The 26,054-nt window shown below is 41.6% G+C and overlaps 1 protein-coding gene across 1 annotated transcript in view; it reads left to right on the forward strand.

Moving 5' to 3' along the window:
• PLXND1 (plexin D1) overlaps positions 1-26,054 on the forward strand; it is a 161,491-nt gene that overhangs the window by 74,244 nt on the left and 61,193 nt on the right. The window contains exons 8-14 of the mRNA XM_081901289.1: positions 797-899; positions 7,716-7,820; positions 11,254-11,343; positions 11,941-12,034; positions 15,943-16,106; positions 20,938-21,089; positions 24,839-24,938. Coding sequence (XP_081757415.1) covers positions 797-899; positions 7,716-7,820; positions 11,254-11,343; positions 11,941-12,034; positions 15,943-16,106; positions 20,938-21,089; positions 24,839-24,938 — 808 coding nt within the window. The remainder of the gene's footprint in view (positions 1-796; positions 900-7,715; positions 7,821-11,253; positions 11,344-11,940; positions 12,035-15,942; positions 16,107-20,937; positions 21,090-24,838; positions 24,939-26,054) is intronic.

Here is a 26,054-nt window from a genome sequence, read left to right on the forward strand (position 1 = left end):
AATCTGATTGCTTGGGTCAGCATTGAAAGCATGTCAGTAACATGCTTTCAGCATACCCATGCTAAGAAATGTTTTGTTGATGCAAGAATGTTATTCATGCTCACATATGGTCTTGTTGGCTCGATTTGAGAAATGCTGATTAAGACCTACATTATGATTGGATGTTAGCGTATACTTTGCAGCCAATCAAACTGATCTTTTCAAAACTAAAGGTTTAGATTCTTACCTACCACTCTGCAAAATATCCCCCAAAGCTTAAAAGTCACTATCACTAGCTAATATCATGCATGAACTACACAGCACAGGATAAAATTTTACAACTCATGTTGGCAGGTCAGACAGCATTGTCGCAATGTTAACAGTGGACTAAAGATTTCTTTATCTAACAGTAAAATAGTAAAATAGAGGGAGCAACAATGGTGGTGTTGAGTCTTTACTAAGAGCAAGATTGGGCTGCTGCTTTTTAATGGCAAAGTTGCCTCTATGCAATGGTGGAAGTTGTATTTATTGAAGAAAGCTATTTCTGAAAAACAATAAGGGAAGTAGCTCAAAACCAGATGTTATATTAGCTCTCTGGTCCGTGGATTAAGTGGAATGGCAGAAGGGCAGTTTCTGGGCCTTCTCACCAGAAAAAAAAAATGGAGTGTTAGACTTTTAAAAACCTTCAGTGGAAGGACTTGCCACAAGGCCATAATGAAGAGTCTGCAGATTTGCAACAGAAATTTAGCTCCGGACAGGTGTCTATAAACCTCCCTGGTGTGGATTAGTAAGTGTACATACTTTTTATGCATTTCAGATGTATCACCTGCCTCTCGGCTAAATGGAAGTGTTACTGGTGCACTAGAAAATACGCCTGTGTCTCCAATTCAACTGAATGTGAGGACTCAATACAGATGAATGTAAGCACATAACACTGATAGTTCATCATACTTCTTTGTTTTAATGACACTAGGGTTCTTTTTCTCCTTGTTTGGTAGAATTTTGAGGACCTTGTTTTTACAAACCTTACAGAAATGGCAATAGTTGAGTATAGTGTGTATAGAAGTTGTGCATCAACATTGTGTATTGTGGTGGTGGTGTCGTTTTGAAGGACAAGGTCAGGCGTCCTCAAACTCGGCCCTCCAGATGTTTTGAGACTACAATTCCCATCACCCCTGACCACTGGTTCTGCTAGCTAGGGATCATGGGAGTTGTAGGCCAAAAACATTTGGAGGCCTGAGTTTGAGGAAGCCAGGACAAGGTCTTTTGACACTGATTTCCAGTTATCCCCCAAATGATAATAGGTTGCAGAACCTGCTCACTATTTGGTATTCAAACCTCTAGTACTTGACATTTCTACATGTGTGTGCAGTAAAATAAATGGAGAGTGGCTTGGATTCCATAAATCTTCTGCGGCCCATTTATTTAGCTGTTGAGTGTCCCAGGTAGTAGTTCTGTCAGCCTGATCCAGTGGAAGGCCAGATGACTTTCAAAAGTCATTCCTAATCATGATGGGTTTGTGTTCATGCTTTCTCCATCTATCACTGACATTGTTCTTTGACCAAATGTAAGGTTCCTCATCCCTCTGCGTCTCACATTCCATGTGTGTGAAATGAGCACTGCAATTCCTTTTGTTAAAACTTGTGCTGTAGTGTTCATTGATAAAAAAAAACCACCTCTTTCCTACTTGGATGCATGGAGAGTAGAGCATTTCTGTTTAAGAAGTTTATCCAGGTGCAGGATATTTGAAAGTATGGACAGCTTTTAATGATGATGATGATGATAACAACAAGAACAATAATAATAATACTGATAGTTATATGTGTTTAACAAAAATATTCACATTTCCTGGCTGTCCAATCAGGCTTTATCCATTGGATCTTTATTACCATTTAAAACTGGAACAGTATCATTATTTCCACATGAATCGCAATGCCTGGATTTTAGCAATAAAATAAATCTAGTAATACCTTGCAGGGTTTTTTTTTACCTTTTACTAGTCTATTGTGGGATATTAATAAAAGAAGCTAACATTAGTAAAATCACCAGTTTGAACAGGAAATCACTGTTATCCAAATCCATCTCATCATTATAGTGAAATTTGGCATAATGTTCCTGAGGTTAATTTAAACAAATTGGCCTTTTAACAGTCAGTTTACTGATCATTTACATTTTAAATTCCATTCTACTTCTTTGTAGCTTTGAAAATTTTCTAGCATGTTGAGTCTCTCCTTGATTGTTTTATTCAGAAAGGGCCTTGGCCTTCTTGTCATACTTTCTATTTTCACTTTCCAGTTTTTACTCTGCTTCAATTATATATAAGTGCAAAATATTCAGAAAGAATACATTAGACAAATCAGATCTTATCAGTGTGGTGTAAATTTATTAGATACAGGGATTTTCATGCATGGCTTCGTTAAAAAATTGGCCTTGGTTTTGCTTGTTCAGTTATGTTTTCCTCAGTAAATGTCATTTTCACCACAGCAGCATAACATTGAATTGATGGTTGTTAAAATCTACACATTTGCAAAATTATGCCTGTAGGCCTTTTCTGAAGCAGAATGAATAGTAAAAGTAGGCACATGAGTAGTTTGGTCTATACGTAGTATCTAAGACAGGCACAGGCAAACTCCAGAGGTTTTGGGACTACAATTCCCATCATCCCTGACCACTGGTCCTGCTAGCTAGGGATCATGGGAGTTGTAGTCCCAAAACATCTGGAAGGCCAAGTTTGCCTATGCCTGATCTAAGGCGACACCCAACTGTTACTAGTTTGATCATAACTCTGAACAATTTAGAAGCTGTCCTTACACTCCACCTCTTCTGAGGTTTCAAATTTGGGCTTCCTCAGAGGCTGCTAGATTGGTCTCAGCACCTCCGTCACCACTGCTGACCCTAGTACCCGCTGGATTCTGGTTCCTTCTGTTAATGTCCAGCTGCCAAGTCTTCTCTGTGGAACAACATTTGTAGCCAAGCCCTCTGCTTCATACTGACTACGACAAACTTCCATTACATGAAAAAGAAATTCCAATAGGGTAGAAAGGACTGTGTGAATTTGTCTGCTTTTCTTTGGAACAGAAGAAAATATAGCATGGAGGGAATAACTGCCTATACACTTGCATTGCTATCTGTGTGGTTCCTTGGGAATGTGAACACACAGAGGAAGAAAACTCAGCTTTTCAGTTCCACAAACTGTCTTTTCCATGAAAGCATCCCTCACAAGGCATATGTTAGGCCTGCCTTAGAATTCCACACCAAGTCCTTTTGGGAAAGTATGGTATTTTCAGTGGCCCTTTGACCGCCGCTTCACCTTTTCAGGACCCTAAGATCCTTGCGCTGTCAGCAAAACGAGCCTCCTAAACTGTTGAGGATTAAACTAAGCAGATGAATCTAGGGCACCCAGAAGGGATCATCTTCAAAAAGGCTTGGCAAGGCTAATCTAGAAACCCCTGCGCTTACTTTTTATATACCTTTTAAATCTCCTTCTGGAATAGGTAGAAATTTTTGCTGCCATGAGATGGACTAAGAGAAGTGGGTGAGAGCCCCAAAGATTTGCATTAATCTGAAATTCACAGAATGGTTTTAGTTAGCAGATGTTACATCCTGAGGGGTGGGTGTGGGTGGGGATGAAGGAAATAAAGCAAGATTTCAAATGAAGTTTCAAGGGCATGAACTGAATTTTAATAGACAAGTGTGCCAGCAAACCCTTACCATCTGAAAGCATAATTGCCTCAGTCCCACAAACATAAAAAAACCATTCTGCATTCAAATAAAAACACGTATTTGTATTCACAGACACCTGTGTGCCATCTTCCATGTTATTTTTGGTGCCTCTCTGATATTAAGACATGAGGGCTAGTAATAGATATAAGAAACCATACGACTGCTTCACTGCTAAGACACCGAAATCCCAGACTGCTTTCACCAAATTCATGTCTCAGCAGCCCTGAAGCAGACACCCTGCCTAACTGTTCTCACATTATAAACTGACACTTATCAACTTCTGTTTTGGTAAAATGCAATCTGGGAACTCCTCTGATTTGTTTGAATAACAGATATGAATGCACAGATACAGTTAGATATTGTGCATTGTTTAAATTATGCAATACTTTTTGCTAAACTATAGGCCCAGAGAGCTATGCTGGAAATACGAAGCATGTACTGTATTTGGCAAACGGAGTTTCTTCCCTGTCTCTGAGATGCTAACTTGTTTGAATGCACCACTGGTTTCCCCCCCTGTTTCAGTGTGCCCAGTGCAAAATGGAGAAAAAACATTTCCCCCTTATCCAGCTGAAAGAATTAGTGCCATTTTAGAGAGCTGCTTCATAGCAAAAGATGAAAAGCGCTGTTTCTATGCTTAGTAATAACAGACTAAGGGATTAAACACCAAATATGAAAAGGCCCTTTCTGTCTCAGGTACACTCAGGCGAGCTGTCCCTGCTGTGCAACTGAATGTACCAGGTTCATCCATCTAGAATGTGTTTGCTGGGGTGATTAAACATCAGGATGCGTGGGCTGCAGTATTCATTTGGTTTCCTTGGATTGGAAACTAAAGACAGGAGCACTGAAAATAAGGGACTAGTTGATAACCAGGATTTAGTAGTTTAACCCTTAATAAGCATTTGCAGTGATCACTGCGTGCAGGCAAGTCATGAGTTGAAAGGGAGGGATCTGTTTCGCCGAAACTTTTGCCCTCTGCTGAAATGGGGGAGGGGGTCTTGTTTTGGTAACCTTTCAGGGTCTGTCCAACAAGAGGGTGGTGGAGCAGGGCTGGCGGAAATTACAATTAGCAAAGTGGACAGACTGGGGAGAAACATGGATACAGGCTCTTCTCCCCGAGGCAAATGAAAGTAGTCACTTGCACAAGGCAGGAGAAGGCACTGTGAGGTAGTGAGTTAATCTGTTCGCTATTGTTTGTTTTTCTAGCAATCTGAGCTAGCTTCTTTGCTGTGCAGGGACACACAAAGCTATGTTCATTTCCCTGCTGAGTTTGCTTGCCCTCTTTTTTTTTTCCTTGCTCACATTAAGGAGACTCAGGGACCAGAATCAATCCACTCCCTCTTTGTTGATTTACTTCTCTGCTTGCATATCGCTCTTATTTAATCTTCGTGCTGAGGCAGCCCAGGGAAGGTGCATGGTTAAGATCAGTGTCCTGATAAACCATGAAACATGCTTTTCCCCATCAAACAAGCACTTTAAGATAATTGAGAAGCCTTGAAGATGGGCTTAGCAGGAACCAGGGGAGAGCCAGTCTTAAGTGCAAGGAGTTCCCAGTGCAGTGTTCTACTGTTTATCTTTTTAAGTGTTACAAGGCCCAGGTCTTAAGTTGTCTCACTCAGGTGTAAATTAGAAGTCAGTCAATGACAAGAGAATCAACCTTTGTGCACTGTGGGACATGATGTTTTCTCAGTTAGCTCATGTAATCTATTTATGCATATTTGGTAGACTAGGGAGATAAGAATTTAGCCTGACTTTTCAGGGTGTGTGTGTGTAAACCTTTTAGATGAACCAAATCATGAAAGTTGGGCTCGTTGTAATCAGATCCTTTGTCCATCCATCAGTTCTATGTGATACACTTTTGAGAAGATGGAGAGAGGGTTCTTTTATATTTTCCAACTTTGTACGTATGGCTTCATGCATGTTTGAGCCTTTGTTCGAACTGTGATAAAAGTCGTCCAATAGAGCTGGGTGCTGTGGAATAATAGATAACATACAGTGGTACCTTGGTTGTTGAATTTAATCCATTCCGGAATACCGTTTGACTTCCGAAACATTTGACAACCAAGGCACAAACGTTCAGATTCCGAGACACTCAAAAACTGAGGTACCACTGTATTTGCTTCATTTTCAGCCCTTGCTTAATCAAAGAACGCACATGTCACCACACCAATGGTTGTCCTCTTTCTCTTGTGCTCCACGATAGCCTGTCTTCAATGTAAACGCTCAACATACACACAGTCTTTATACAGATGGTTATTTCATTTGGAGCAATGGGAATGACTTTCTCTATATGACTCCCGTGACACTACACTAGACCTGATCCAGCAGAGGAACCTTAATAACTTAATCCATTTTCATAAAAAAGCAACTTCCCCTAGTCCTGTACATATCAGTACAGTTGTGAACATGAACAAGACGAGGCCAACTTAGGAGCAGCTTTTAAGCTAGTCAGTTTACTCCTAAGGGAAACTGCTTCCATGTCCCGCCCCCCCCCCAACATTTTGAATTGTGACGTGAATGTGGACAGAAATGTGTACCCATTCTTTCATGCACTATACAGCAGCAGCAATGCAGTGCTCTTTATGGGTACTTAGTATTCACAGCCATCTCATATTGTGCACCCATCTACTGCAACAGTACTAGTCATGCTTCTGATTGTTTACTTCTGCTTTTTCAGGGCAGTTATAGAAGAGCTACAAAACTGCAAAATGGATTTGTGCAGAAATCATGCCTTAATAATAATGATGATGATGTGTGTGAGAGATAGGCAATGACAGCCCTTCAATTCCACCTCTAAAACTGATAAGAGTTATTGTCTGTACATAGCCACATGCATGCAGTGCTTAAATTTAGCATCAAGTGCATACTTAAAACAAAAAACAAAAAGCACAGCAAAATGCTCGGTTTTTTGCAAGGACTGTTGCTGGAATTTCTGTAAATACACTGTATCATATTATTTGGTTTCATTTCTTTTAGTGAAATAACGGGTATAGTAGCTACCTCAGACATGGCAGCTGATGAGAGCATATGGTTTTCCTTTTAATTTGTGAGGAAATTAATTTTGCTGTGAAAAATCCCAGATTGATAACACACTTGCCTGAAGTCTGAAAGCACAGTGTTTATCCGTAGAACAGAAGACGAATAGGAAGGAATGGTGCAAGCCTCACACGGTCACACTCCAGGGAGGAGGTTGTTGGTGAAGTTTCTTCTGTTTTCGCACTAATATATTCTTGGTCTGTGCAAGCAAAGGTGCCAGCTCACACCACATGCAGTTGGCACCTGCCACTGAGTTCAGGATTGACGGCTATCTTCTATGTAAAGTAGAGGGCTTTTACTGATAATGCAGAGATGAAATGCATAGAATTAAATTACTAAGCCTATAGTTCTAAGCATGTTTACTAAGTCCCATTGGCCATGATGGGACTTTGCAGGATTGGATTTTAAGGCTGTGAGGCAAAGAACTGCCTTCAAAAGGGTGCTATAAGTTGGGGAAGAGATGTGGGTGGCACTGTGGTCTAAACCACTGAGCCTCTTGGGATTGCCGATCGGAAGGTTGACGGTTCGAATCCATGCAATAGGGTGAGCTCCTGTTGCTCTGTCCCAGCTTCTGCCAACCTAACAGTTCAAAAGCATACCAATGTGAGCAGATAAATAGGTACTGCTTTGGTGGGAAGGTAAATGCTGTTTCTATGCACTCTGGCTCTCGTCACGGTGTCCCATTGCACCAGAAGCGGTTTAGTCATGCTGGCCACATGACCCAGAAAGCTATCTGTGGCCAACTGCCAGCTCCCTCAGCCGGAAGCAAGATGAGCACCACACCCCATAGTCTACTTTGGCTGTACTTAACCTTCCACAGGTCCTTTACCTTTACCTTACCTTTGCCTGTTATAACTTGGGACTAAAAATTAGTGAATGCCAAGGATGTATTTTTGTAAATTCTGTTGCCTCAAGTGTTAAGAAGGCCCCAAGTTTCCCATATTAACCTTCCTTTCTTTTGCTTGCTTCTTGAACTACAGAACAGCACTGATTGTCCACAGATTGTACCTTCCTCTGTTGCACCAGCACCAACAGGGACTTCCCAGGACATTGTCATCACCTTGATGAATACTGCTTTCATAAAGGTAATAAAACAGAGAGGCATTGCAGAAAAGCAGGAAGAGTACACATTTACACCGTGAGTCAGAAAACTGAGATTACTAATGGGGTAGCAATCTCTTATAATAAATGAAATGAAGTTAATGCAAAACTTGTCTTTTCACACTGCCATAATGGCAGAATTAGGCATAAGAGGAAAGACCTTTAATAGAAAGCAGTCACTTTGGCAAGTGACTGGGTGGGCTTAAAAAGAAAGAAGAAAATGTACTGTGTATGCAGACGTTCTCTTGGGGTCTGTTACATGTAATGCAAGAACCTTCATGATATTTATACAATAGGTGGATTTATAATATTGTAAAACTTTCACTTGAACAGATTGTTTGGGGGCAAATCAACTTCATAGACTTGAAGATATTTTTTTCCATATTTCACTCAGTGTACTTTGCAGGTGTGCAACTCTCACAGGGGAATGTACTCCAAGCCGTGCTTGAAAAAGAGAAAAAGCAGCTTGTTAAAAACAAATGGCAAAATCTATGACTGGAAACGAATCAAGACCAGAAACATGGACATAATTCCTCTCTGCTCTGCAAATCACACCCTGAGTTTGGCAATCTGGGGGTGTTTTTTGCACTTACGGAAATACATGCTCTTTGTACTTTCCTGACACATGAATTGGGTCATGCAAATAATTTTAGCATTACAGCATTATGTGTTTGAGGTACATTCATAAACTAGTTTCTATAGGAGTCTAGGAATCAATGACACAGAAGAATACTTCATTTGTATCTTACGCTTTTGTGCATTCCCCCTGAAGTATATGAAAGCTGCTATTATATGAACCCTTAAAAAGAATATGAGAGCTCATGTATTGCATTAGAATATAGTGTTTCGTCCTGCCCAGTATCCTCTTTTTCATTGGCCAGGTCTGGGTAATTTAGGGTGCTTATGTAGACATGGTATTAATTTAGTCATCCATTCCCACCTTTCCATCTTGATCCCCTAGTAGTTTAATATATTAGGGATAACTAAGCTATAGTGTGGATGTACCAAATATCCTACCTTTCTTCTTCCTCTCGAGTTTTTGGGGTAGATGGAGCACAATGTTTTAGGTGCTTAATCAGCAAATGCCACATGAATGAATGAAGACAAGAAAACTCTCCCCCCCCCCCAAGCTAGCATTGTAGAGCATTTCAGTGTCTCATAGTGCTGCATGATTTTTAAATGATCACATGTGATTAGAGGCCTAAATTAAATGTGGGTTTGTGTGAAAAGCACTCCCCCTGCTTATAGCTGTGCATGCATGTAGCCTGTCCTTTTTTGTTCAGAGCAAATAAGTGTTTTAAAAGCTTCTTAAAGGGCCTTTATTGACAGTTTTTGAAGTAGTTGCAGTACCCAACAGAGGAGCTTAACAAGCCTTAGACAAAGGCACAGTTGGCTTGCAACACTAGCAAAGAAAACTCTTTATGTTGTAGCTTTATTACAGTTTCTTCCCTAAGGTCTGGCACTGGTAAATAAGGATATGCCCTTATGTTTACAGCAGAAGAGAAGGTGGGGGGAAGCTGCCTTCCTCTGGGGTGCTGCAAGGTGGCTACAGGGGAGAAATACTGTGTGTAACTTGATAAGAGGTGAAATAAACAGGAAAGGTACTAAAGAAACTCAGCTCCTAGATGGCAAATCCAGACAACTATCTTACAGTCTGGTTTCCTCTCAGCCTGTCTGCAAATACAAGGGAAAGATTAGCAACACTGCATTTCTTTGGGAAATGTATGCTTCACGATTGCACTATATATGTACAAACACAAGTAAACACCATTGACTGAAATCACACTTGTATTTTGAGATTTTTAATGATTACTCATGAATTTTCCCACCCTATAGTATTATATAATAATTGCAATACCACCATTCATACGACCACAATACTACAATAACTAGTTGAACCAGTTTAGGCCTCTACTTCCCAAAATCATGCCTCAGATCGAGGGGTTCAAAATCTCCTCTGAAATGAGATTGAACTACAAGCCTAGTCTGGCATTATTTCCAAGACAGCCAAAAACAGAATTTGATTCACTCTGATTTATCAGAGTGTAGGAAAATAGGAGTGATACATATTTGCTTGATTCTGCACAACTGTGGGAAGGAAACTGAAGTCGTGGCTATCTGACTGCATTGAAAGGTGAGCCTTTAGGGGACATGGGTGGCGCTGTGGTCTAAACCACTTAGCCTCTTGGGCTTGCCGATCAGAAGGTTGGCAGTTCGAATCGCCGCAACGGGGTGAACTCCCATTGCTTGGTCCCAGCTCCTGCCAACCTAGCAGTTTGAAAGCATGCCAAAAAGTGCAAGTAGATAAATAGGTACCGCTCCGGCGGGAAGGTAAACGGCGTTTCCGTGCACTTCTCTGGTTGTGCTAGAAGCGGCTTAGTTATGCTGGCCACATGACCCAGAAAAACTGTGCGGAAGCGGACAAACACCGGCTCCCTCAGCCTGTAAAGCGAGATGAGCGCCGCAACCCCAGAGTCATCGGTGACTGGACTTAACGGTCAGGGGCCCCTTTACTGTTACATCTTAGTATTATATTTGGTAGTCTAAGAGCATGCATTATGCATCAATCATCTTTTTACAGGAATAAACCTACCAGCTTGATAAGAACCTTTTTTATATATAATAAATATATATATCATTATACATCATCTAGACCAGTATTCTCTACTTTTTCAAGTAAGCATTGTATCTAGAATGCCATCTTATTATGCATTCAAATGATATATCTTTACCAGTGAGTTATGGCTCCTGGTTAGTTCAGGATAAGTACTGTCTCTAAATCAAATGCTCTCATTCAAATTTATTTCATCAAGCTTATTAGGATTATGAAACTAGTTATTGGTCACAGTTATTATTTCTGAAATTATTATTGGGATAAATGAAATCTTATGTCACAGAGAACTAGGAACTGAAGGAGAGTTTCATTTGGTCCACATTTTTAAATGAATTGACTTGGTTCATCCCTCCTGATTAATACATGGATTGGAATGTCATTACCCTTTGCATTTCACACCTCTGAATTTGCAATATAGTTCTTGGCTCAAAAAAAATGACCAAATGCATAAACAATGCATATTTTAGGATAAAATATGCTAAGAGGTACCTAAATTAAGACAAAATGCATATTTTAATATGTGATTACAAAAAAATTGCATATGTATTTAAATACAGATTTTCATGCAGGTTTTTTGGTAAAAAAAGGATGAATGCAGAAATGGGATGAAATCGATTTATGAATTGCAATGAACATATGTGAAATTAACCAGAAAATGATCTTCTGAAATTGATCAGACATCCATCACTACTAAGAACAGAATTTGGTTTATTGGGTTTATTGGAGTACAGAAAAATCGGTGTTTTTACTTTAAAAAATTGATATTGCTATGCAAATTCTTCCCTGTCTTCCCAATTGTCTAGGAGATGCCTTTGGAATGTCATTTTCAAACTGACAAGATATTTGAGGCCCAATGGGTGAATGCATCTGCTGTTCAGTGCAGCAACGTACTGGTGAGTTCACAACTAGTGGGGATGTTTCCTCTGTTCTAGTGACAGAGCCACAAGCCCTGTGTATGCTGTTTTATCAAGTCATATCATCCTATCGAAGTTCATTAGGTTCTGCTTCCATGAACTCTAGCATTTCCATGACGTAAGTTCATTCCAAGTTTTCTTACGCTCTTTTTAGTATGAATATACAGCAGTGATGTGCAACATGTCCAGCGATGAAACTCCAATTGAAAATTGGAGCAAATTGCTCTCTTATCTATAGGCTTTTCTGGCTAATTGTTGAGAGCTAGAAACATTTTTTTAAAAAAAGGTTGAGCTTGCTTGCCTGGTTTCCACATGGAAACATAATTTTGCTTTCCCATTGGTTTGGTACTCTGCTACTGAGGTTTAATTAACAAAGACAGAGCAGTACCTCTTTTTTATTTTTTTGCCCCAGGCTCCTGATTTCTCCTGCTGAATTTGAATATCGTATTCCAAGAAACATCTTGTTGCAATATAGAAATGCCTTGTGTTGACAGCTATAAAGCTAACATGTATTTTGCCACTGGGGTCTGGTATTTCTGTAAATGGGATAACTCTTAACTCACTTTCTTTGTACAGCTTCACACTTCAGACAAAAGGCACCTCTTTCCACTAAACCTTCAGCTGAAGGAAAAACCCGAAAGATACATTGATAGTCCAGCGCTGATGACAGGTTTGTTCTAAACACATTTTCCACCTTTTTTTTCGTTTAGAGAGGCTAAAATATCCTTTAGAAAGCGTACAGATTCTTAGCTAGTTGGTGCTTTTGACCTTCTAGAGTCTCTTTACATACCTTAGTAGCAGATGTTTTGAAATCAGGGAAACATACAAAAAATGAGATCTCGGTTTTACAACGTTTATTTATTTATTTATTATCATATTTCTTGCCCACCCTTCACCATAAGCTGCAGATTACAACATACAGGGTATAGAATCATAGAATAGAATCATAGAATCATAGAGTTGGAAGAGACCACAAGGGCCATTGAGTCCAACCCCCTGCCAAGCAGGAAACACCATCAGAGCACTCCTGACATATGGTTGTCAAGCCTCTGCTTAAAGACCTCCAAAGAAGGAGACTCCACCACATTCCTTGGCAGCAAATTCCACTGTCGAACAGCTCTTACTGTCAGGAAGTTCTTCCTAATGTTTAGGTGGAATCTTCTTTCTTGTAGTTTGGATCCATTGCTCCGTGTCCGCTTCTCTGGAGCAGCAGAAAACAACCTTTCTCCCTCCTCTATGTGACATCCTTTTATATATTTGAACATGGCTATCATATCACCCCTTAACCTCCTCTTCCCCAGGCTAAACATGCCCAGCTCCCTTAGCCGTTCCTCATAAGGCATCGTTTCCAGGCCTTTGACCATTTTGGTTGCCCTCCTCTGGACACGTTCCAGTTTGTCAGTGTCCTTCTTGAACTGTGGTGCCCAGAACTGGACACAGTACTCCAGGTGAGGTCTGACCAGAGCAGAATACAGTGACACTATTACTTCCCTTGATCTAGATGCTATACTCCTATTGATGCAGCCCAGAATTGCATTGGCTTTTTTAGCTGCCGCGTATACCCGGAACTCACCATGAACACCTCCCTTGTTCTCTTATAATGGCAATGATGCCTACCTGAGAGGTGCCAGAACTGAGTTCTGGTGAGTTCCGGCTAAATACTCATGTGTGAGTATACAGTATATGTTATGCTATGTGCACCCATCCAATTACTAAATACACAATATTTTTTATATGTTTTATATGCTGCAGTTTTATATGTACATACTTGGGTGTAAGTGCCGTTGATTTCAGTAGGACTTTCTCCTATGCAAACATGTATAGGATTGAGCTGTTAAAGCTGTAATGCTATACATACCTGGGAACAAGCCCTGCTGAACTCAGTGGGGCTTGGCTTCAAATAGGCATGTGTAGGGTTGTACTGTAAATATCATACTGGATTGATATTGAAACAGAGATGTGTGGACTGTTTAGGGTCAGGGATGGAATTTAGCTCAAAGGAGATAAATCTCCAAATAAACCAGCAGCAGTTTTTATGGGAACACAGTGTCACTGTGGGATACATTTGAAATATGTGTATTTTCAATGCTGGGAAGAAACAAAATATGTAAACACATTTCTGCTAATTCTGTCATCCCTGCCTATATATTTGTAATCAAAGCAAACACTCTTGAGCAACCACTTAAGTTTTTAATTTATTTCCAACCAGGGAGGGAGGAGAATGTTGTTTGGTCTGCATTTTTAGCAAACTGACCTCATTCACACCCCTGAGGCTAATATAGGGATTGGGGCATTTTTAGCCTTTGGGTTTTGTGCTTCTCTGAATTTTCCAATAAAGTTTTCAGCTCCAGAAACATACCAAAATATGTGAAAAGCATGCATTTTCAAGTGAAATATATTAAGAAATGTGTCCATTTGTATAAAACGCATATTTAAATGTTTCCTCACAAAATATGTAGTTATGTAGTATGTAATTCAATAATTTATCATCAAAAACAGTTTGGGTTAACTGAGATTTCCCTAGAATGTGACCAGCTTTGTTTAGTTGATAGCTGAATTCAAGTGTTCTGAATATTTATATCGACTTACCTGATTTTATTGTTGACTTCTCAGAAGAAATTATTTTCAAGTGAGGGGTGAACAAGCAATAAAAAATATTTTGTCTCCAAATAATATTTACGTACACATTGAGGCATGAATTTAAATACAGATTTTCATACAGATTTTTTAAATGGTGATTATTTTTGCATTATTTATATATAAAAATGTGTAATGCTCTTTGTAAAAATACTAAAGCAGCTAAAGCAGCAGAGAATATAAAATCATTAAATGCCATAATACAGCCAAATAATAAGTTCAATATGAGTGGTACATGGCTGGGTCAGGACTAGTCTGTCTAAACAAAAATGTGTTATGAAAATGGTTGAAAATTTTGCACGGTTGATGCCTGCCTAATATTAGTAGGGAGGAAATTCCAGAGAAAGAGACACTGCGACCCTAAAAGCCTTGCTCCCAATAGTTAGACATTGCTCAGGAGCGTATAGAGCCACTAAAAGTGCCTTTGCAGAAGATTGCATTGACCAAGAAGGAACATAAGTAGTCCTTGAGATACCCTGCTCCCAAGTTGTTTGGTTACTTAAAACAATTACTTAAACTTGACCCAGTAGCATACTGGCAGCCACTGCAGTTGCTTCAGCAAAGGTTGAATTTACGAATGCTTGAATGACTGTGGTCAAGCTATGAGTCATCCAAGAATGACTAGAGATGTTCTATCAGCCAAACCGGTGAAAAACGCTCTTAGCCACTGAGGTCACCTGGGCTTCGAGTGACAATGATGGAACGAGTAATATCTCCAGACTACAGATCCACTCCTCCAAATGGAGTGTAGCCCAATTCAGAACAAGCAACTGATATATCCGTTCGCCCACAGAGCCTCCATCTTGCCAGGATTCAGATGCAGGATCCAGCACATCATTGCATTCAGGCAGCAGTCCAGGACTGCATAGCCACACTTGATTAAGTTGTTATCAAGAAATAGAACTTGGTGTCATCAGCATGCTGATGGCATGTGGCACCAAAACTCTGAATGACTGCTGTCAATGGCTTCATATGGATGCTAAACAGCACCAGGAAAAGATTAGTTGCCTGCAATATCCTATAGTGCAAGTGTCTATGGAAGTTAGATTTATAAATGGCTGTTAGCTGTAATACACGTATGTAATATCAATGTTCATAGGTAATACATCTTTGATCAAAGGGTGCTGAAGGCAATCATTCAGATAGCTATCTGAAAAATACCACCAGTTATTAATCCACATCTTTCCTTCCCTTCTCCCATTTGATTTTTGCTTTCTATGTGATTTAGTTTTGTTCTATAGCATGTGGTGAAAATGTTTCTCGACACCACATTCTGTTGATTAATAAATAGGATTTCCTATTTATTCAGGGACAAAAGGCCTAAACCTTAGGAGAGCAGGTAATCCCTTTGTTCTCTGACACAGGGATGAAGAACCTGTGGTCCTCCAGATGCTGTTGGAGTACAACTCCCATCATCCTGTCTGCTACATTAGCTGGGGCTGATGAGAGATGGGGCTCAACAACATCTGGAGGCCCACATATTTTCCATTCCTGGTCTAATAAAAATGTAACAAGCCACTGAAACAAGGACAGGCAGAAATAAGAGAAGTAAAAAGATTCCCATTTGGGGGAAGTTGGTGAAATGCACGTATCATGCTGAGCATTGTAATGATAATTGTTTGCCATTGTAAACTAAAATTTTTGCTAACTAGATGTATTGAGCTGTGCAAAGCTGCCTCTCATGTGGATATCTAGAATTAGAAAAATGTAGCACAAATTGACAAAGGGATTTTCAAGTACTAAATTATGTTGCAGTGGGAACGAGTGCCCAGAACTTCTGGGAAATCTTTAGGACTATGGCCAAAACTTCTTAAATTGTTGTATGTCCAGACTCTGCTGTTGGAAATGTTGCATTACTCTGGCAGGGGGGCAGTTGCACACACAAAGTTAGGCAAAGTCATAATATGCTTCCAGCTTAGGATATTTATCTCTTTTTTCTAGTGGAGATTTATAATTGTGCAATTGGAAGTGCTGACTGTTCTCAGTGTCTTGGGAGAGAAGATCTGGGTCATCAGTGCATTTGGAGCGAGAGCAGTTCTAATTGTAGACTAAACACGGAGTCCCTCCAGATTCCAGGCATGTGTCCTCCTCCTGAGATTAAGAAGGTAAGTCTTGGGCACAGTACAGAAAGAGGCATTCTGCTCAGTGTCATTTTGCCGCAGTAAACAGGAATTGGTTGTTGTTAATGGATGGTGGAACAGGGACCAGTATTCTGGACTTTACGGTGGATACATTAGGCTAGCTTGGTATTTAGAATTGGAGCCAACTTTAAAGACTGTCTAGTGCGACCCCAGGGACGCGGGTGGCGCTGTGGGTTAAACCACAGAGCCTAGGACTTGCCGATCAGAAGGTCAGTGGTTCAAATCCCTGCGACGGGGTGAGCTGCCGTTGCTCGGTCCCTGCTCCTAGCCTAGCAGTTCGAAAGCATGTCAAAGTGCAAGTAGATAAATAGGTACCGCTCTGGTGGGAAGGTCAACGGCGTTTCCATGCGCTGCTCTGGTTCGCCAGAAGCGGCTTAGTCATGCTGGCCACATGACCCGGAAGCTGTACGCCGGCTCCCTCGGCCAATAAAGCGAGATGAGTGCCATAACCCCAGAGTCCGTCATGACTGGACCTAATGGTCAGGGGTCCCTTTACCTTTACTAGTGCGACCCCACCAATGCAGAGATTTTAAGATACAGACTCTAACCTTTAACTATGTATTTAATCAGTGTACCAAAGCAGTTTAAAAGTATTTAAATGTATTTTAAAAATACAATATTGAAACATTAGAAATACCCACTTTAAAGCAATACCAGTACCTAAAACCAACACAAAAGTAGGAATAAATTCACCAGTCTCAGTTTTAAAACGCTAACACAGATGATGCAGGGACAAACAGAAATCTCTTGATGCCACAAAGCCATTCCAGGAGGATTCTATGGTCAGTGGTATTAAAAGCTGCCAAGAGGTCAGGGAAAATCAAAATCATGCTTGTCATCAACCAGACCAATCAGTGCTGTTTCAGTGCTAAAACTGGACCTGACACCAGTTTGAAATGGGTCTAGAAATCTGCTTCCTCTAAGCACATATGAAGTTGCTTGGACACTGTCCTTTTTTACTCTTTGCTCATGAAGGGCTAATTGTGATTGGACAGTAGTAGTAATAAAAATATTATATATATATATATATATATATATATATATATATATATATATATATTGGTTTCGTAGATTTTCACGGGTACAGGAATGCAGGTTTTGGTGTCCTCGGGTGTCTTCCCGTGTAAAAGTTGGGGTGTCTAGGCGACGTTTCGACGAGGTCTCACTCGTCATCTTCAGGCTGGTGCTTTCGGCTTCTTGTTACTGGAACAGAGCAGGATCTCAGTGTTTGAGTTCCTATAAATACTGTTGAGGGGGTATGGTGTATAGCCTCCAATGTTCTGGGCAGAGAGGAAGTTCCCAGGCTAGTGTGCCTTTTCTTCTTTTGTTCCTTAATTACTTGAGGGATATCCTGAGTGATTTCTTGAGTGATATCCTGAGTACCACTTAGGTGGGTCATTAGGTGTGGATTAGTTGCTAAAGTCTTTGTGTCTTGACCTCTTGAACTTTGTGAAGAGTTTTTCTGAGAAGATGGCTGTACTGCACTTAGTTGTGCTCTGGCTTGGCTTCGTGTATAGGGGCGAGCTGTGGTTTTGTGGCTTGTGTCAGCCAGATCTGTGTAGGGATTGCAGGGGGGTGCAGCATCCGGAGGTGCCTCCATGGTTTGGCTACTGGATGGTGTCTGTAATTTATCTGTGGAGAGGGTCTGGGTTTGGGTCTGGTGTGGTTGATTGGTGATGGCGTTCTGTGTGCCTCTGGATCTGGTGTCAGTTTTTGTGGGGAGGGCTAATTTCCAGATGTCTGGCAAGCGGGATGTGTCGTCACGCTTGTTCATGTTGTGAGGGTGTTTCTCTATCTCGATGGCTTCCATGATTATTCTCTTGTGGTGATGTTCCATGTTAAAGAGCAATTTGGAATCTGCAAAATTAATTTCGTGTCCTGTTTCTCTTTTCCAACACATGAAAGAAACAGGACACGAAATTAATTTTGCAGATTCCAAATTGCTCTTTAACATGGAACATCACCACAAGAGAATAATCATGGAAGCCATCGAGATAGAGAAACACCCTCACAACATGAACAAGCGTGACGACACATCCCGCTTGCCAGACATCTGGAAATTAGCCCTCCCCACAAAAACTGACACCAGATCCAGAGGCACACAGAACGCCATCACCAATCAACCACACCAGACCCAAACCCAGACCCTCTCCACAGATAAATTACAGACACCATCCAGTAGCCAAACCATGGAGGCACCTCCGGATGCTGCACCCCCCTGCAATCCCTACACAGATCTGGCTGACACAAGCCACAAAACCACAGCTCGCCCCTACACACGAAGCCAAGCCAGAGCACAACTAAGTGCAGTACAGCCATCTTCTCAGAAAAACTCTTCACAAAGTTCAAGAGGTCAAGACACAAAGACTTTAGCAACTAATCCACACCTAATGACCCACCTAAGTGGTACTCAGGATATCACTCAAGAAATCACTCAGGATATCCCTCAAGTAATTAAGGAACAAAAGAAGAAAAGGCACACTAGCCTGGGAACTTCCTCTCTGCCCAGAACATTGGAGGCTATACACCACACCCCCTCAACAGTATTTATAGGAACTCAAACACTGAGATCCTGCTCTGTTCCAGTAACAAGAAGCCGAAAGCACCAGCCTGAAGATGACGAGTGAGACCTCGTCGAAACGTCGCCTAGACACCCCAACTTTTACACGGGAAGACACCCGAGGACACCAAAACCTGCATATATATATATATATATATATTTGCTTTCGTAGATTTTCACGGGTACAGGAATGCAGGTTTTGGTGTCCTCGGGTGTCTTCCCGTGTAAAAGTTGGGGTGTCTAGGCGACGTTTCGACGAGGTCTCACTCGTCATCTTCAGGCTGGTGAAGATGACGAGTGAGACCTCGTCGAAACGTCGCCTAGACACCCCAACTTTTACACGGGAAGACACCCGAGGACACCAAAACCTGCATATATATATATATATATATATGCTTTCGTAGATTTTCACGGGTACAGGAATGCAGGTTTTGGTGTCCTCGGGTGTCTAATGACCCACCTAAGTGGTACTCAGGATATCACTCAAGAAATCACTCAAGATATCCCTCAAGTAATTAAGGAACAAAAGAAGAAAAGGCACACTAGCCTGGGAACTTCCTCTCTGCCCAGAACATTGGAGGCTATACACCACACCCCCTCAACAGTATTTATAGGAACTCAAACACTGAGATCCTGCTCTGTTCCAGTAACAAGAAGCCGAAAGCACCAGCCTGAAGATGACGAGTGAGACCTCGTCGAAACGTCGCCTAGACACCCCAACTTTTACACGGGAAGACACCCGAGGACACCAAAACCTGCATATATATATATGTATATATATATATATATATATCACAATCCAGAGAAATGCTCTTAAAACTGTGTTGGTGAGGATGGGTAGGTCCCTACTGCATTCATAATCCAATACCTATTTTATTGTTAACATCTACCGTTCCCGTTTCTCAGTCCCTGCTGCATAGAGGAAATGCTAGGGAGCCCACCTCTCTCCAGGGTATAGGAAACTTAGCCTCCTGCCTCTCTGCCAAAATCAAGAATTGAAAGCAAACCACAAGAATTAAGGTTACGGCATGTCACGGGGTTGGGATGCTATTTCTTAGCAGATACTGTACATTCAATCCAAATCCCTCCATTTGCAAAAACAAACAAGCTTTTCTTTAGTGTCTACAGAGTTGTCTTGTGGGGGAGGAGGACAACCACAAGTCTATTGGAAAGGGACGCTGAGCTTAGTAAGGGGACATTATCAGCCCTAAGCAGCTTGGCGGAAGAAGGAGCCTCCACTCTTGACCTCCTGCCCCTTGGCTTACGTCATGTTATGCTGGCAGCAGCTACAGTGAATGGCAAGCTGCAGCCTCTATAACTGTACTTTGAGGAAGGAAGGCTGCTGTTCCTGTGCAGCTTTCGGCGGCTTTATTTTTTCCCCCAATAGGTTTGTTGCAATTTAAAAGGTCCTTTCTAAATGTAGGGCATTAAGCTAGGCCAGATGTCCAGCGAAATCAAAGTGGCTTTGTGGCTGACTGCAGAACAAAGGGTAACAAATAAAAATCTCTCCTGAATGTGCAACAAAATGTTGTTGTGTAGACGCTAACCACAACCTCCCAGAGGACATTGTTGATTGGGGCAGTATATAAAAGCCATAGGTAGGTAGACAGGTAGATAAACACTTTTTTGAAACAAACTATAGTCTTTTTTGCAGCAAGACTTGGATATTGTTGTTTAAATGAAAAACCCCAGGGTGATAATTAGGCAGTCTTCTCTCTGAATCAGTGCTGGGTCAGTATATAAAAAGGCAGGGAACAAATAGCCCACTTATAGCTGTTATCATTCATAACATGCATGGTGGTGTTTAGAGAGACCAACCCTTTTGTTAAGGATTATACAAAAGATTGTGCTGACTGTTCCCAGCGCAAAGAGTTGGTATCACTATTATGTTTTCTCCACTTGTCAGTTCTTACTACTTTCCCCCTTCCCTTAACTGTTATTCAAAACTTTTAAGAATACTGATAGTTGTATTTTCAGTGGTGTATGAAATTATTTCTGTATGAGGTAAAAGGCACTGTAAAAACTGTATTAGTCACAAAAGCCAAAGTAGGACATGAATCTTAAGCATATGGCTCATTTATTGGACCCACAGCCTTTTTTCCCCCTGTAGAAGAATAGGGAGCATAAAATTGATGTTTGTACCCAGACGGGAATAAAAATGAATGCTCCCCACCTTGCTGCCTTCCATGCCTTTGCTTTTAAACTACTCTCATCAGGTTCCCTTTGAACTTGCAGATCGAGCCCCTGAATGGACCCCTGGAAGGAGGAACTCTAGTCACAATACGAGGAAGAAATCTGGGCCGTAGGTTCAGTGATGTCATTAACGCTGTCAGAATAGGGAATGTGAAGTGTTCGCCGCTCCCGGACAGATATATCGTCTCTGAGGAGTGAGTAACTCATGCTGAATGATTTAAAAGCGAGTGAAAGGAAAGGGATTGCTGTCTTTTATTTCCTCCTCTTCAGCTGATTGATCTCTTCCAGCGGTCTTTCTTCAGAGATCAGGAATGTGAGGGCTTGGTATGAGCGTGCAAATGTTTGCAGGGATTCACATGCATGCGTAAATGGAGAGTAAGGCATCCAATTATCCACTGGCCGCCTAGTTGTTAATAGTAGCTGCTACTGTTTGCTTTGTGACCCAGTGAACCAAGCTGACTCTGAATCAGCTCATTTATGAAAAGGGCAGATTTCTGTATGATACATATTGAAACTGATTAATGATTTTTATCCCCACAAGGAATTTATTCCACAGTAATAACTTCAGCTGAGAGAAGTCACATTCTAGAATTCTCAGGTCGTTCCTGTGAATTGTATTCTCTGCTGAGGACTTCCATCTGGAAGATTACCGTAGGTCCTGTTTTGTTTTGTTTTGAGTGATGCACATGCATCCTCAGAGGGGAAGTTACCATGAGACAAACGCTTTCTGTGAAGAAGTGCGGAAAAGACAGGTACTAACTAGCCTTCTAGTTAGCTGGCTGTGCCAGGGAATTGATCTCCACAATATTCTAAGCTCCTGCCTGTCTCCTGCCTGTGCCCTCAGCAGGTCAGGAGGACAAATGTAATCAAAACTCGCACAGCTGCTACCCATTCTGCAGCTCCATCTAAAACAACTGGGAAACTTCTTCTGTGCTGTCAGACCTTTCACTAGCTTCACGTTCACATACATTTTTGCAAAGTTGTCTTTGTTATCTCTGCTAGACAGGCTTCAGAGACCAGCTGAGGTGATTGTGTGCAGTTATTTTGGAATGAAATCATCCACAAAAACCTAGGAGAAATTCTCATGATAATTTCTTGTGGAAAACGGTTGTAGGAGGCCAATGAGCTGAGGCCACCAAAGATCAGCAGATCAAGCAATCTATAAGGGCTGTGCTTGAAGGCATGCTGTTGATAACAAGCAACATAGCAAGATCTAATTTTGGAAGAAATTGAAATTACCCATTAGGAAAAGTTGAGGGAAATAGCTGGGTATAGCAATTATGAAGTTACCATTTCCATCTGAGGAGGAGGAGAAATATGCAAACAAGGCATTGGTGTTCCTGCACTAATTGTGTGTTTTTTTGTGGGAATAGTGGATATAATGAACACTTTATCCCAAGTCCTGACCCCGATTAACTTCCCAATCCTGGGTTTCTTTGAATTAAAGGTAGTGCCAGAAGTGACTCGCCAAGTGGAGCAGGGCCATTACACTAGCTTCCTGACATGTGGGTTGCTTACCACGAGGAGAGGGGCAGGTCAGTGGAGAAGTTGGCATAGTGCAAATGCACCAGCAGGCGTAACGGAGTGGCTCTGCTGTTCCGTTTACACTGTGGTGACCTCCCTGCTGTCTCCCCTTCTCCCTCCCAGGAAGCAACAATAATCCACTGGGAAGCTAGAGTAATGGCTCCACCCCACCCAGTGCGCTACATCTGAGTAGTGCCTCATTTATTAACCTTCTCATAGTGTCCTTTGCACTATCTTGAATAAGCATTCCAAAGTTTTTAAAGTAATAGTAATCCCCACAAAAAGAGATGCTGTTCCTTTGTTGGGTGGTGATGGAGGGGGTATTTCCAGTGTTTAATGATGATGGCTGTTGTATTACCCTATGGAAATGACCTCCTGCTTCCTCCCACCCGCCACTCCCCCCCCCCCCCTCTTTCTTGCGCCCTATAGTATGATACGCCATAGCTTTTGCAGTGGACATATTCAGCTCTTAGTTGTTGTTGTTTATGAATGCAATTATCTGAAGAGCAGTCTGTTGACCCAATGGGAACATGCATGCCTGGACAGGAAATGCATAAACAGCAGCACTGGGACAACAAGGAGCAAATTAAAACACCAAAGATTAATTAATTAAAGCCCAAAGGTTGCTGGTACAGACATACTTTGAAGTAGAGGGTGCTACCAAATCTAAATCCCAGGATTATTTACTACTAATATAAACACCTAGTTATTTCCTGTTGGGTCATGAACAAACTTCATATTTCTCTATAACGAAAATACCTTTTATTTTATTTTTAGTGACTCTTCATAAGAAATAAAGCATAATTGGAGTTTCATGAACTTCACATTTTCAAGTAATGTGAAATACGTACTTGCTCGATCAGGAAAAAAATGGCAACAAAATTTCAAAAGTCGAGTCACTTTAAATAAGAATAAGCTTAATTCTGAGAAGGGCACCCCAAAATTCTGAACTGACTCTTGCCTCAGTAGGAATGGTGTTACCGTATTTTTTGCACCATAGGACGCACTTTTTCCCCTCCAAAAATGAAGGGGAAATGTGTGTGCGTCCTATGGTGCAAATGCAGGCTTTCGCTGAAGCCTGGAGAGTGAGAGGGGTCGGTGCTCACCGCTGCTTGCGGAGACTTGCCTGCATGCTGAAGCCTGTGGGCGCTGAGCTCAGCGCGCCCAGGCTTCGCGGACCTCTCCAAAAGCAGCGGGAGCGCTCCCGCTGCTTGCGGAGACTTGCCTGCATGCTGAAGCCTGCGCACGCTGAGCTCAGCGCGTCTAGGCTTCGCGGACCTCTCCGCAAGCAGCGGGAGCGCTCCCTCGGCTTGCGGAGACTTGCCTGTTTGGGGGCTGGGGTTGGGGGAAGCTCAAGCTTCCCCCGCCCCAGCCCCGCGCCTGGGGGGGGAAAAATAATTTCCCCCCCTTTATTTCCCCCCCAAAAAATTGGGTGCGCCCTATGGTCCGGTGCGCCCTATGCTGCGAAAAATACGGTACTTCTTTCCAGCTCAGTCCATCATGAACAGAAAAGGGTTAGTGAAATAGTTTACACTTGGTTATATATGCCCCCTTCTGGAGCCTTACCTATTACCATGCATATGCCATCATGAATTCACCAACTTGTGACTATTTGGACGTTGAAATGGCTTCTGTGTGAGGAAAGTATGACAAGGCACCTTGCCATAGAAGAGAGCATGCTGTTTCTGCTTGATCATGGTAAGCCATGATGTGCAAGCTGGGCATTTGGATTCCATTTTGGGGGGGCATCCCAGTTTCATCAAGAGAAAAGTGAGCATTTCCTACCAAAACATCCAAAGTGCTCTGAATTCTTAATGCAAACTGGTGGGGAGACCAACAGACACTTCCCCCCTTTCATGCAGAATGGATTATCCATTAGCATGTGACCACACAAGCAAAATACAGTGGTATCTCCGGTTATGAACGCGATCCGTTCTGGAGGACTGGCCATATCCCAAAATCTTTGTAACTGGAGGCACCTGTTCTGCACATGCGTGCAGTGCCGTAGAGCGCTTATGTGCATGCACGAGCGGCAAACCCACTTCCAGGTTTGCCGCGTTCGCAACCCGAAAGTTACGTTACCCGGAGGTAACGTAACCCAAGGGTCCACTGTAATCTGATTCCAGTGCTTTTGACCTGGAGTACCCTTTTGTCAGACTTTCTGTATGGGAATATAATCTGCACTGGAAATGGTAGCCCAACTCCATTTGAGGCATTAAGTTTGAAGCTACTCTGTCTCCTGTATAAATTATCTTAGTTGGAATCCGAAATAATGATTTTAATATAAAAATAAAGAATTTTAAAGAGCAGGGAATAGAGTTCAATCCAGCCCACCTTTTATTTTATGAGGTACTATTTCAAGTTCATCCATATTTTTCCTCTCAGTCACAATTGCTTATTTATTTATTTTTTTACACAGAATTGTGTGCTGGACTGGAGAAGCTCCAGATGAATTTTCTGATGTGGTGACAGTTAATTTGAGCAGAGAAGGAAAATCCAGGGACCGATACTCTTATGTGGTAAGTTGTTTCATGTTCTTACTGGGGGTTTTAACTTTGAATTTGTCACTGGGAAAATACCCATGTCTCAAACTCTGAAGAGCCCCTTCCAGTCAGTGTAGACAATACTGAACTAGGACCAATGGCATGAGGCAGCTTCCTTTGTTCTCTTCCTCTCAAGTCTCCTTTTTTTAAAATAGCAATAATAAGTCATATTATATGATGCAATGTAGCAAATTAGAGCTCACAAAAAAACTGTATCTGGTGTTAGAACTATTATAGCGGTGATGGAGAAGTTAAAAAGGATGAGGATGTTATAAAGCTATTGATGGTGCCGGAGGAAATTGCATCTTCAGGAAACACCTGCACAGAAGCAAAAATAGGAGCCAGTGGCTTTGGTTGGAAGTCTTCCATTAATGATGGATTTAACATTCCCAGGCCTTTGTTCAGGTCAGGCAACATTCCTACAGGAGAAAGCAATTGAAGGTACATCCATTAACTGCACGAGGAAAAACACATCAAAATTTGCCCGGCAACAATAGAAGTCAACAGTTTTTTTAAAAAATGTTTTATTAATTAATTCAAAAGATTAAGAAAACAAACAACAAAAACATGCCATCACTGACGGAAACTCGCAGGTAGAGCGATCTTATCAACACTTCCAGCTTTGACACAAACGGAAATTTACAGAGTATACAATTCTCACATCAATACTATAATTATCTTGCCAAGAGATATCTGCTCCATAGCTTGGTGTGTGTCATTGGGGACTGCTAGGAGGTATTACTGTTAATAAAGCCGACAAACAGCAACTATACAGTGTCAAACTTGCCATGTTTAGCTACAACTCTTGTTACTCTTCTTTGATTAGTCAGGTGTTCTGAGAGAGCTCCTTCGCACACTTTGGCCCAGCACCCTTCCATTGTGTGCCCTTCTGCTGCCTTCTATCATCTGTCCGCCTCCATCCAAACAGCTGACAACATTAGTGATGCTAATTCGCTATAGAACACCAAGGAGGTTCTATTCGCTTTCATCCAAGAGCAACGTCAACACAACGTCCAGGACTAAAATCTTGCCAGTTATAATGGAGGCTAATTCAAACACCCAAACCTAGAATTTGGTTACTTTGGCACATTC

Source organism: Podarcis melisellensis (genome assembly GCF_964234715.1).
Source record: "Podarcis melisellensis genome assembly, chromosome: 2".
In the NCBI taxonomy this organism is placed as follows: Eukaryota; Metazoa; Chordata; class Lepidosauria; order Squamata; family Lacertidae; genus Podarcis; species Podarcis melisellensis.